Source organism: Pungitius pungitius, chromosome 20 (assembly GCF_949316345.1).
Source record: "Pungitius pungitius chromosome 20, fPunPun2.1, whole genome shotgun sequence".
NCBI classification, from domain to species: domain Eukaryota; kingdom Metazoa; phylum Chordata; class Actinopteri; order Perciformes; family Gasterosteidae; genus Pungitius; species Pungitius pungitius.
This window is the reverse complement of record NC_084919.1, coordinates 12,881,136-12,893,979: the sequence shown is the minus strand read 5'-3', so window position 1 is coordinate 12,893,979 and position 12,844 is coordinate 12,881,136. Positions and strand designations below refer to the sequence as shown.

The following is a 12,844-nucleotide window of genomic DNA, read 5'->3' as shown; positions in this document are numbered from 1 at the left end:
GAGACCCAATGCTGTTTACATGCACTAACGGGGACTATTTCTCTCTAGACTACTGAAATGCGATACACAACGTTTGGTGGCTACAACTATTTTGTGAAGAAAAAGGCAGCTATTACTATACTATTTATAATTTGAGACAGTACTTTGAGGGTTGCTGTCCCTCCGCTACGTGTCAGGTCTAGCCGACACCCCCGAACTGTTAACGATAAAGTACCGCCTTAAGTACTTAAGTAAAACATTTTAATGGGTCTTAAAGTCCACTTGAATTATTGAGATGTTTCTAATTTTGCATTTCTTTGTAACATACTTGCCTTCTGTCGATTCCTTTTTGGTCAGGTCATTACCTCAATTAAGACCTTGTTTGTTAAATGTCTTATTTGGTTAAATAAAAGACAAATTAAACCCTATTTGGCTCGAGTGGAGATGTCATAGCTGAGCATGATGTTGAAAGACAACTCAAGAACATGACATGTCAAAATCAAACTCAACTCAACTACTACTACTAAAAATTTGTAATTGAGCTGGAAACAATGCCAGTCTGACATTTATCAACATGGTATGGTAGCATTGATACTTGGGGCAACTTGTGTAGTACCACACAATGCCAAACCCCAAGTTTCTCCCCGGGGCCCTTTACAGCATCCCATTGCTCATAAATTGCTTTGCAGGGCTAAAATACAGGACACAATTCATGTGTATATATTTCTTTAATTGAACTTGTGTTGGTACAAAAATGTATTCATGGACAACAACTACTATCTGTGGGCATTCTGCACATCCCATCAAGCTGGAGATGAAAATGGAATTTCAGACGAAGGAATTCTTGCAACTAAAGGCTGAATTAAAATGGATGAGCTTTGAGTTAGACTATTTGGCACTGCAGCATATATGAAGGTTGCATACTTTTAGACATTGTTGAGCATGGCCTAAATGGAATGAGAATAATAGTAACGTTAGAATCTTTTTGTAGCTGCCATTACACTTTCCACAAAAGGTCTCAAAACAGCTTTTATCTGCTGCCCAATATTTACTCCAGATTTCATAGCATCACCCCCTATTCCTTATCCTCTTTTGTTCCCCTTGATGTTGCCACTGATTCAAAAGAATCAAGCCAGTATTTCGAAAATGCTAATCTGTTCTAAATGTGACACTAAATTCAAGTACTCTTTTCTTCTTTTGTCAAACCTTTTTTCTGGCCACTATCAAGGCATTTTTATTTTGGCCTCCCATCTATGGAAGGACACTAAAATCCATGTTTTGTAGTTGGCTTTTGCTATTTGTCATCCTCTGCAGAGTTGTAGGAAGCAGTGGAAGATTTAGGTCCACCACCTGCCGCTGGAGAGATGAACGTAACTGAATTGAGTTCCTTGTAGGTCCATTTAGCCCTCCTCCTGCAATGCCTCTCTCTCCTCTTCCTGCAGACAGATCTCTCCTCTTCCCCTTTTGCTTCCTTAAACTTTTAATGACCATAGTATGTTGTCTCTGTGAGGGAAAGGCGGTAGGTTTAGACCCATTCAACAGCAGTCCTGGGGGCCTGGGACGGGTTAAACCTACCCATGTCATCTTTCTGCCTCGTCCATCTTTTAGCCCCAGGTTCTGCAGGCGGGGCAGTGGGGTAGAGGGTGTCTGGGGGGTCTCTGTGACACCGAGCTGGTCTCTGTCTGAGGAGTGTGTTATGTGTTTAGCCTCAAGGAACATCCTTGGAGAAATGCCCTTATTCTCAGATAAATAGAATGTCTGCAGCTTCTCCAGACGCTCGTTGATGCTCAAGTGATGAGAGTGGTCATCTTGGCGGCAGTTGTCATGGCAGCACTGTGACACAGGGTTAGCTGCCCCATCTGATTGCGTTGTCCTTAGCAGATGCGTCTGCCGAATTGGCCTCAACGCGCTGCTGTCTCTGATTGGCTGAGCAAGTAAGGAGACTTGGCAGGGGGTTGAGTCACAGAGTTGAGATGCAGAGATTTTAGGAGGAGACAGATGGACGAGTTCTCTTTCTCCGAAAACAGACACTGGAAAACATGAACAGAAAGACACTCAGGTCATAAACTTTACTGCAAATACATGTAGCTTTGGTTGTAAATTCTTACCTCTCGGAAACAGAGTTTCTTTGTTTTCCGACTTAATGGCAATCTCCTCATCAGTGGCTCCATCTTCTGTAAACTGAGGGACGGGGAAGGGAGAGGTAAGACGAGGTGGTATTGAGGGGGAAATAGAATGAAGAAGCTGGGGTAAAGATGGAGAAGGGGTGCGATTCTCCATATCCTCTCGTTGATCCTGTCTGTATAGGCGGTCCTCACTCCTCTTCCTGTTGATTGGACATGCAGTTGTCTGTTGGGGTCTCAAAGGCTTGCTGGACTGCTTTGATCTTTTTTCATTGGTTGGTTCATTCTAAAAAGAAGAGGTTATTAGTCATACAGGCTAGTGTAACACAGACATATCACATCACCTTATATTATAGTTTGATATTATTTTCCTTGGATGTTGATTAAGCTCAATTATTGCACAAGGTGAAATCGTCTTTCATTACATGCAGAAAATTGTCCCCAAAGCACCCACGTGCTGCAGGACTTCTGAAGAATTATAAATGAGCCTTTTTAATCCATCCAACCACATCCGGGGCCCATTTTTACTTAATGTATAGCAGGGGGGCCCACAACTTTGTTACTCGCAAGCTACTTTTTAATTGACAGAGTCATGTCGATATATCCCCCTGACCCCTCCGTTGGGTGGTCCTGGTCAGTCACTGACCACTACTAAATTAGGATTGCTAATTAGAACTACCATGGTTTTCATTATCTCCTGCAGTCGACCCTGCATGCCCGGTGACCCTACGTGATTTATTTTCAAATGGCAGGCGTCGATCGTGATCGACCTAATAGCCTGATCCATAGGATCAAATGGTTACTGGTGTATTGACACGGACAGATGGGAAGTCAGAAAGTGTGGAGTCATGGGCCACTTTGGGATTCCTTGACAATAAAACCCTTTATCCCCTTAATGGGTGCATGCCATTTTTTGTATTTAAATCATCACAATATTTTGTTTTTTTATGTAATTTTAAAAAATTACCGGTTTCCTTGATTCAGAAGTAAGTTTCTCTCTCCGTGTATTCTGGCTTGGAATACTCAAGTAGCTGCCTTTGACTTTCTGCCAAATCAATAATTTTAAGATGTTAAAATTCCATCGCAAAATATTTTTGACTCACCTGTGTCTTTGTGTGCTTGAAATAAGGAACCTTGCTGGGCTTGGCCCCCTTCTGGCTCCTACTAAGCTTGTTCAGCAGCAGATGATAAGAAGCCATGATTGCAGAGGGTCGGTTGATGGTGAGTGTGTGTATGATTTCAGAGAGTGAATAGCCCAGTGTCTCGGTCATATACACTCACCGGCCACTTTATTAGGTACCCCATGCTAGTAACGGGTTGGACCCCCTTTTGCCTTCAGAACTGCCTCAATTCTTCGTGGCATAGATTCAACAAGGTGCTGGAAGCATTCCTCAGGGAGTTTGGTCCATATTGACATGATGGCATCACACAGTTGCCGCAGATTTGTCGGCTGCACATCCATGATGCGAATCTCCCGTTCCACCACATCCCAAAGATGCTCTATTGGATTGAGATCTGGTGATTGTGGAGGCCATTTGAGTACAGCGAACTCATTGTCATGTTCAAGAAACCAGTCTGAGATGATTCCAGCTTTATGACATGGCGCATTATCCTGCTGAAAGTAGCCATCAGAAGTTGGGTACATTGTGGTCATAAAGGGATGGACATGGTCAGCAACAATACTCAGGTAGGCTGTGGCGTTGCAACGATGCTCAATTGGTACCAAGGGGCCCAAAGAGTGCCAAGAAAATATTCCCCACACCATGACACCACCACCACCAGCCTGAACCGTTGATACAAGGCAGGATGGATCCATGCTTTCATGTTGTAGACGCCAAATTCTGACCCTACCATCCGAATGTCGCAGCAGAAATCGAGACTCATCAGACCAGGCAACGTTTTTCCAATCTTCTATTGTCCAATTTCGATGAGCTTGTGCAAATTGTAGCCTCAGTTTCCTGTTCTTAGCTGAAAGGAGTGGCACCCGGTGTGGTCTTCTGCTGCTGTAGCCCATCTGCCTCAAAGTTCGACGTACTGTGCGTTCAGAGATGCTCTTATGCCCACCTTGGTTGTAACGGGTGGTTATTTGAGTCACTGTTGCCCTTCTATCAGCTCGAACCAGTCTGGCCATTCTCCTCTGACCTCTGGCATCAACAAGGCATTTCCGCCCACAGAACTGCCGCTCACTGGATGTTTTTTCTTTTTCGGACCATTCTCTGTAAACCCTAGAGATGGTTGTGCGTGAAAATCCCAGTAGATTAGCAGTTTCTGAAATACTCAGACCAGCCCTTCTGGCACCAACAATCATGCCACGTTCAAAGTCACTCAAATCACCTTTCTTCCCCATACTGATGCTCGGTTTGAACTGCAGGAGATTGTCTTGACAATGTCTACATGCCTAAATGCACTGAGTTGCCGCCATGTGATTGGCTGCTTAGAAATTAAGTGTTAACGAGCAGTTGGACAGGTGTACCTAATAAAGTGGCCGGTGAGTGTATGTCAGCACAGAAGAGTTGAGATCCTCTGGACACAGCCTGGGAAATAACAAGGGTGTGGGGACAGTTACAAATATAACGTTTAAAAAGTGAAGCAAAGAATGTTTGAATCATGAAATACTTGTTGAATAGCAGTACCATTAACTGAAGAATGTTACATATCAACTGTGAGTACGAAAGACTGGAGCAGTTTGTGCTTCACTCTTGTGAAAATAAAAAAACCCTTAGGTTTGCTTTTCCTGAGTAGAGTAGGTTTTATGATACAAACATACATCCTTTGGCTACAAATATATAAATATTATATCAAATTTGATAATGTGGTACTGATTTACACAGCTTTTTTATTTTGTAAGATATGTTAAAATGTATCAGCATGCATCACCTATTTAAATAAATTAGTAAATTCTATTAAATGAAGCATTAAAAGTATGTCAGATTGTTATACCTGCATACAAATAATATGTGCTTGTATTGCCTCAGCCTAGCATTGTATTGTCAAACTATAGTTGTTATATCACTTGACCGGTTTTTATGAGAGTGTGTGTGTGGTGGTTTCTTGGCATGTCCCTCGTTGATCCATCTCTCCTCTATTGCAGCTTTGACACTAGGTCTCTTAGCTGGGTCAGGCTCCAGCAGAGACAACACAAACGCAACCGCACCTGAAGCAGGAGCATAGGCGAATCAGCAACATTTGTTTTCTTCATTAATCATTGGAAGCAGTTTTTGGTCAGAGTTGTTAGACTAACAGGCACTACAAGATTTATTCATGCAGTTTTCACTGTTGCAAAGGCCAAGTAAAACTGTCAATGTTGCAGGACTGCTCAAGACTGACAGACTGATATGTGGTTCATTAGTACGTCACTGAAAGTGCATCAGAGAGAACATGGATAGAAGCCGGATTTCAGCCTGTGACATGGAGCTTTGCTCTGGCAGCCAAGGAGGGTTGATAGTTTGGCTCCAGATGAGGACACAGAGATTTAAGCCAAGATTGCTCCATTCAATTCAGTAAGATTGTTCATTGATTTTAAACGATACATTTCCTTATCATAATACGGTGGAAAACAAAACAATGATAAAAACAGTCGATACAAAAACTGAGTGAGCTAATGGACTAAAAAAGGACAGTCTGACAAGAATTCCCGGCGGAAGATAACTCATCAAAAGATTAGCGGAGTTTGAAGGAAAACAATCCCATTCGGCGGACCGGTTGAAAGTAGCTGTGAAGACTGACTCCCAGTTCGCGTTTGCAGAGGCTCATTTCCAAAAAGCTTGACAAACATTGTTCACAGTTTACGTTGAGCCACCTTTATGAGATACTATTACCCAATTACTGACTGTATAACTAGGTGACCATTTCACAAATGCAAGACCAAAATTGGACTTTTATATCTGCTGAACATGCTTTTGCTAATTTATCCAATTTCGCAGTACATCTTGTTTATTTTCTGTATTTTGTTTAATTTGTTTTAAAGTCATGCAAGTCATATTCACTCAAACAGAAATACATTTATTTTTGGGGGAAATCTCAAGTTACCTTTGCTGATGTCACTGGGAATGCTGTTCATCTCTCTGTTGACCATCTTTTGGTGCAGCTGCTTGATGTTGAATGGCTCCACAGTGAAGGGCAAAGTTCCTGTCAGCATGGCAAACATGCTCACACCTCTGCTCACACAAGCAAAATGTGAAGAAACAAACACATTCTCAAGATGCATGAAATGCATTGTGTCCGCTGTTTCAAACAGTGTTACAGAGATGCACACTCTTCCACACTCTTCCAGCAAGCTTCCTCAAAAAACACACATTTGTAACACTTACATGGACCAGACGTCCACTTTGGGTCCATACTTCCTGTGAGCTAGCAACTCAGGGGCTGCGTAGGCAGGGCTTCCACACTGGGTTTTCAGTAGCTCCAGAGACAAAGATTCAGCCTTCAGAGTGTTACTCAGGCCAAAGTCTGTTTGAAACGCCATCATTTTACCACAGGAGCTCATGCACAGATGTACTACATGGCTGGGGGGGATCTGTCCAACACGGGATCAACAAAAAGGAATAAAGAATATAAACATACCTACAATCTTTATGTTGTTATGCTCGTCCAGCAGAAAGTTTTCAATCTTTAAGTCTCTGCAGAAGAAAAGAAGAGAGAAAGAGAGAGAGCTGTTTGGTCACTAGTGTTTTCATGAGCTTTGTTCTTAAACCTATGGGAATTTCTAAAGGAATTTTTCCCTCCTTGTTTTGGAGTAGTTAAACCATTATATTGGTAGTTAAATTGAAGAACTCTAACAGTGTGTTTATATTTACCGTATATGGTACCAGACAACACCCACAGAATCAGAACCATATAAAAACCCAAGCTAAATGTTTGTAGGGCAGGGCTCAGTGTGAACAGCAAGTGGTAATTTGGAGGATACATTATTTTAGACTCCAGTCATCATAGGGTTCAGGCTCAGGTCAAATACAAATGTGGCCGAATTAAAGCCATTCATGACAGGGCGTGTTCACAAAGAGCTGCCTTCAGCGCTTTTCTGAGCGCTTTTTGCTCTTTGAGCACTTCACAGCGAGAATTCTGTAACGCCCCTTAACAACAGGCATTAGACATTCTAGCAATACATTATGATCTGTTGGTTATCAATTACTTATTGTTAGCTAGCTACTATGGCAAATAAAATGCAATTATTTGCTTTACCTTCGGCTTTTGAGAAGGAGGAGGAAGAGGGTGTTTGGGAGCAGCCAGGGAGCCGTTGATGGGTGTATAAAAGATCTATCAATCTGTTTCCAGATGCACGCTTTTTTATGTTTGCTGTATCTTATGTGACTCATGTCATATAGGTCTGTTTAGTGTAAAACGGCAATCACAAGTTGTTTTACTGGTACCTTGCTGCACTTTTTAAACGTTTTTTAGAAAGGTGTCCTTTTACCATCCTTTTCCTATAGGGTTCTCTCTCACACCATGATACGTGTGTTTTTACCTGGAGAGGTTATCTCACTCTACTTAAATTACCCAGTTCTCAACACCCACAACAAAAGCCCTGCTCTTCCACTACCAAGCTAAAGTAATATCTGGGGTCTGAAGAAACAGCTACCCTCTATAAACTATAGCCTGGGAATCAGACATTTTCCTTTCATCTGCCTTCATCTAACCAACAGAAACTCCAGAAAACACTGCTCACACAACCCGAATAAAGTTCAAAGACATACAGAGAAAGAGCGAGAGCAGACGTCGTTAAGGAGAAATTGTATGTGGTAAACCTACTGGATGTGGGTGGTAGGAGGTGCATTTAAGTGCAAATTTTCCATTTATTTCCAATTTAATCATCTCTATGTGGGACTGCGGTGGAGAGCGAGTGCAATAGAGTGTGTGCCAGTGTACGAGTATGTGTGTGAATGTGACCGGAGAGAGGTGCTGTTGAAGGGTTGAGAGCGCCATCGTTGAGGGAGTTCATTAGAGAGGAAGTCCATGATGTTGTGATGATGTGTGAATCATGGCGCCGGCACAGGATGATGAGGTCATTGCCTGGTAATTACATTCCCACCTTCGGAGGAGCCAAGGTCTTAAACCAAAACCCAGTGTGTATTGTGCGTGATTGCAGCCTAACAGGGTGTACTGTATGTAAGTATTGAGTCTCTAACACCTACACATAATAAAATGCCAGTATAGTAACACTCCTAGCTCCCACGATGCAATGCATGCATTGCATTTCTTGTAGCATTGCCTTGTGTGTTGATTGTTAATTCCCTTAAAACTACTCTTATTGTGTTTGCACGTGTATGTGGCGTATTTGTTAGGGGCAAAACACATTTGAGTGCCTTTCTTAATTTTACTTACTTGATTAAATCTCTAATAATCATATGCGCTCAGTAGTCTTACTTCAGATCAAGGAGCATTGCATGCCAGAAGGATCTCCAGATCTTGGTTTAAAACTTTGTGAATTTGTAGCAATTAAGGTCCAATTAATACTGAAAAATATACAAAATATCTAAAAATGATGTTCACTAGAAATACATGATAATATTACATATGAGAACTATATGGTTTGGATAATGGATTAATAATTAGAAATACCATGCATTTCTTTTCAATTGATTAATCAACGTATTCATTAATTCAGAACTCCTATTCCCTCCTGGATGATTATGAACAAACAAACATTATTAGCACACAGCACGTCATCCAAAAGCCAAATCCGAATCGGCACCTGTCTATTTCATTAAGGATTTGGTGCAGTACTTTTCTATTAATATTTTCACCATTAGTTAGATTAGTTTAGATTAGCATGTAGTTTCATTAGACAACTCCTGAGACCATGCAACAATTTAGAATACTAATTGTCTCCAATAAATGTAAAAGAATTGCACATTGTGTGTGTGTCACCTGTGTACGATGCCACGTTGATGCAGGTGTTCCACTGCAGAGAGGATCTGATGAGTGTAGCGCCGCACCTCCTTCTCCTCTAGCCTCTTCCTGTCACAGATCCTGTCCATCAGGTCTCCCCCAGCACAAAGCTCCATGGCCATGTAGTAGCTGTTCTCTGTCTCCAACGTCTGAGACACGGTTATCAGGTGCATATTCAGTGGTAGACAGTATAGTATATGCAGTATATAATACTTACAGGTGACCTCATTATCACGACAGTATATGCCATCAACATATTACATATTAATATTAATATGGGTTTTTAATTTCTACCTCCAGCAGAACAACAATGTTTGGATGTCGGACCATCTGATGAATTCGAGGTTCTCTTTTCATGTTCTTCAGCACATATGGGTCTTGCCGCGCTTTCTTCTTGTCAATCACCTTAATGGCCAACTAAACACACAATACACAGACAGTTATCAAGGGATAAAGGTTTTGTCTTTTTATGAAAAGTTGCTGAATTGGATTATCTTTACACCAATCACTATTTGGTAGAAGTTGAGGCTCTCAATGGCACTTAAAGAATAATTGTTTGTTTTTCTGATGGTGATTTGAGAAAACACAAGTAGCCTGAGAGTGGTGAGGGGGAATAAACCTGGTGTGAGCAACAATGTATCTGCAGGGCAGCAGAGCAAACCCAACTGGAGAAAAATACATTTTTGAATGGACAGGAAGTGCATCTTCTGGACGAAGGTTTACATCTGTTCGAGCCATCCTCCCCTCTGCAGCATGATATGGATTCAGGTGAGTTTACTACATTGGAGTAAGATGTAAGTGGACAATGAGGAAAAGAGACCAAACTATGATGCATTGGAAGGGATGACAGGCTGCATGATACAGTACCATTGTAAACATGTGACATAGTAAATAATTAAATTGTAAATATTGTTATATATTGCGTTTATTTGAGTCACTATGACCCATTTTTGCGTGAAATGTGAGTTTCTATGTCCTTAACTTGGCAGCTATTTGAGTTCAACTAATTTTGCGTCAATGATGATGAAAAAAAGGCCAGAAAATGCAATTCTTTAAGTTGATATACAGTTCATCCATAATTAGTTTGTCCAGATAATAGTAGTTCAAATAACTAACACATTTAGATGACTAAGTTTATTTCCATCATTTGTGTAAAGTGTGCCATCAAAGTATTTTATTTTAACCCGAAAAGTTGTACTGTGATTGCACACTTGCATTCTCCGCCTCCACAGATCCTGTGCCTGCATAGGTAACTAGGGTCAACAGACGCAAACACCACAAGCGTGGTTTAGTCATTACTATGGCAACCAAGTCAGGTGTATCGGAGCTGGTTTGAACATAGGTGGTGAAGAGTGTGCTGATTTGAGTGTTCATAAAATAATTTCTAAGTGTAAATTACTATATTCAAACAGCTGGAAACAATAATGACTAACAGCCTTATGACATTGTGTATCAGCTAAAACATATTTAGCCTAAAAGAAGTGATGTTCGTTTACATGGAATGAAGAGAGTTTCAGGAAGAGGGCCCCCGAGTAAATTAAAATGGAGGCTACGAGATACGACAAGATTTCGCATAGATTGTTCTTATGTTCGGGGTTCTTGAGTGGAAGTATTGACAGTAGTGAACTGTGTGTGGTGAAAGCTCAGAAAAACCTCTCTATCACAATTTCTAGTTTTTATTAATACCACTTTATTATAACTCAACAAATCCTGAAGTTCTTTGTCCCATCCTAAAGGGTAGGAAAATACTATTAGAGAATGAACATGAATCCTAATTGCTACCTCAGTTTTTGCACTTCTCTTGTGAATTATCTGTTTATTTTTTGTATGGGAGTCTGAATCGTCTATATTACTACTCTATATTTGAATATTGAGAGTAGTAGTAGTAGAAATCGAATGTATTGTACATCTTGTAAGTTGTACATTCTCTACACATGACAGCCATTGCATTATGTCCATCCTGATAGAAGGCCATTCTCCCTAAGGTTTCTTCCTTTATTCTCCCCATCAAATGTTTTTTTTATTTTAGGGGAGTTTTTCCTGTCCCAAAGTGAGGCTTTTGTCACCTGGGTTCAGACGGTGAAGTCCTGTCAGGCAATTTTGCAATTTTGAGCTATATAATATAAATTGACTTGAATTGAATGTATTCATCAGAAACAGACCCAGTTCCGACCATAACATCTTTTGTACAAAGCTCTGTTCATGTAAGAACCCTCAAATATTATCTTTGTGAAAAAAGCAAATAGAGATAGGCCTGAGAGTGTTTTTTGTAGACATAACAATAGTAATAACAGGCAACTGCCTTCTTTACAGGTGCAGATAACAATCAGTTTAAGTAAACCATGTGATCATAATCTTGCATGAGTCTCTTCATGTCAGGTTCACGTCACGTCTCTTCTCACCACGACAGAAAGCACTGACCTTTTCCCCCGTGCCGATGTGCAGCCCCTCCATCACTTTGGCAAAAGATCCCTTGTTTATCATTTTCCCTACCAGATAGGATCCCACCCGTTTGGAGTGGGGAAAGCTCCGCAGAAGCTCCCTGGGGACCTTTAGAGAAGACAGGGGCAGTCGCTCCCGAGCCGGCCCTAAGGCGTCTAACTGAGACCCGTGGTCCTCTCGGTCGCCTCCTCCCTCTGTCGCAACGTCCTCCGGAGCAGACTTCAATGCTACAGCTGGCATCCCGGACAGGACCAGCACCTGGCATGTGTCTGCCCCTCACTCAAACATACAATCAAGCCCCAAAACTGGACAGATCACATAGAAGTTCACATAGAAGATGGTGGAAAGGAGAAAGCCACTTAAAAATCCTTCTTCAGGAGCAAGTGTATGTCCTTGGATACAGATTTGTTAACCTTCCATTGTCAGGTAAGTATAACTTCATCCTTTAGTCCAGTGTTAGACGACCTCTCTTTTCTTTGCTATTCTGACTTTTTATTAAAGGCAAGTGTCTCAGTTTGAATCAAACTGTGAAGAATGCAACTCTGGCTTCTCTCCCGTTCGCTCTCTCTCTCTCTCTCTTCAAGTTAGTGGATGATTAACTGTGCTCTTAGGTCAACTCCAACGACGAGGAGGACATTCTACACCGTAATCCCCCCCACCCCCCCAAAAATCCTTTGCACACAGAACCTTGCTGTTTTCAGTTAAACAGTAACTCTTAAAATGCTATTACTTGGGAAGTAAATGATTACGGTTGATGTAAATCTTATTTAAATAGTAAGAGGACAGTGACCGCTAAATACTACAGCCAAAAGCTTGTATGACTCGGCACAGGCTTTCCAAACATAACAAAAGCTTTTTGTAAATACAAGCTACTTTTCTGTTGCAATCAAACAACACAATATTTTGTTAATTGCTAATTAATAAATGTACGAGGAGCTGGCTGGAAGATTTTGTTACATATCCATTTGTTCCCACTTTTCATGCTAATGTTAAAATAAAAGTCTGCTCCTTACGTCATATTATATATACATATAAAATGTAGTTACCTGAAGTGAGTTTTCAAGTGATAACAATATGATATGATGTAATACTGAGAGGGATCCGAGCCTCAGAGGCATGTGTTATGAGAGTGCTAATAGATAGAAAGCTACCGTGAGGGTTTGTGGTGACGAGTGATTGACAGGATTAAAGTATGTCTGCTGATTTGCTATTGTGTGTATTGAAGTCCATTTGTGTGTGAGTGCACACGTCGAGCTCAGGTTGCAGTGTGTTGCTGCTCGATTCTCCCTCACTCAGCTGATGAAAGGAAGGACAGAGCCTTATATCTAACATGTAACCCTATATACTCACACACTGTCAAGCATGCACACCTTACACAACTATTACTGAGTGACTTTGCTATCCAAGTGAAG

General features: G+C 41.2%; 1 protein-coding gene across 1 annotated transcript; it reads right to left on the bottom strand.

Annotated features, from left to right (window-relative positions):
* Nucleotides 1-696: 696 nt before the first annotated feature.
* Nucleotides 697-11,726, bottom strand: LOC119195369 (hormonally up-regulated neu tumor-associated kinase homolog A). Its single transcript, XM_062559833.1, has 12 exons — nucleotides 11,412-11,726; nucleotides 9,285-9,407; nucleotides 8,970-9,139; nucleotides 6,666-6,721; nucleotides 6,413-6,551; nucleotides 6,132-6,259; nucleotides 5,121-5,256; nucleotides 4,604-4,636; nucleotides 3,236-3,380; nucleotides 3,070-3,147; nucleotides 2,088-2,388; nucleotides 697-2,009 (listed from the first exon to the last, which is right to left on the bottom strand). Exons 1-12 carry the CDS (start codon nucleotides 11,670-11,672, stop codon nucleotides 1,231-1,233), a joined length of 2,349 nt encoding a protein of 782 aa, XP_062415817.1. The 5' UTR covers nucleotides 11,673-11,726; the 3' UTR covers nucleotides 697-1,230.
* Nucleotides 11,727-12,844: the final 1,118 nt, after the last annotated feature.

Excerpts from the sequence above, each read along its gene's own strand:
- LOC119195369 (XM_062559833.1), bottom strand. The coding sequence starts at position 11,672 with ATGCCAGCTGTAGCATTGAAGTCTGCTCCGGAGGACGTTGCGACAGAG. Across the intron at positions 9,140-9,284 it reads ACATTGTTGTTCTGCTGGAG|ACGTTGGAGACAGAGAACAG; the intron begins GTAGAAATTAAA and ends ACCGTGTCTCAG. Across the intron at positions 2,010-2,087 it reads AGAAACTCTGTTTCCGAGAG|TGTCTGTTTTCGGAGAAAGA; the intron begins GTAAGAATTTAC and ends CATGTTTTCCAG.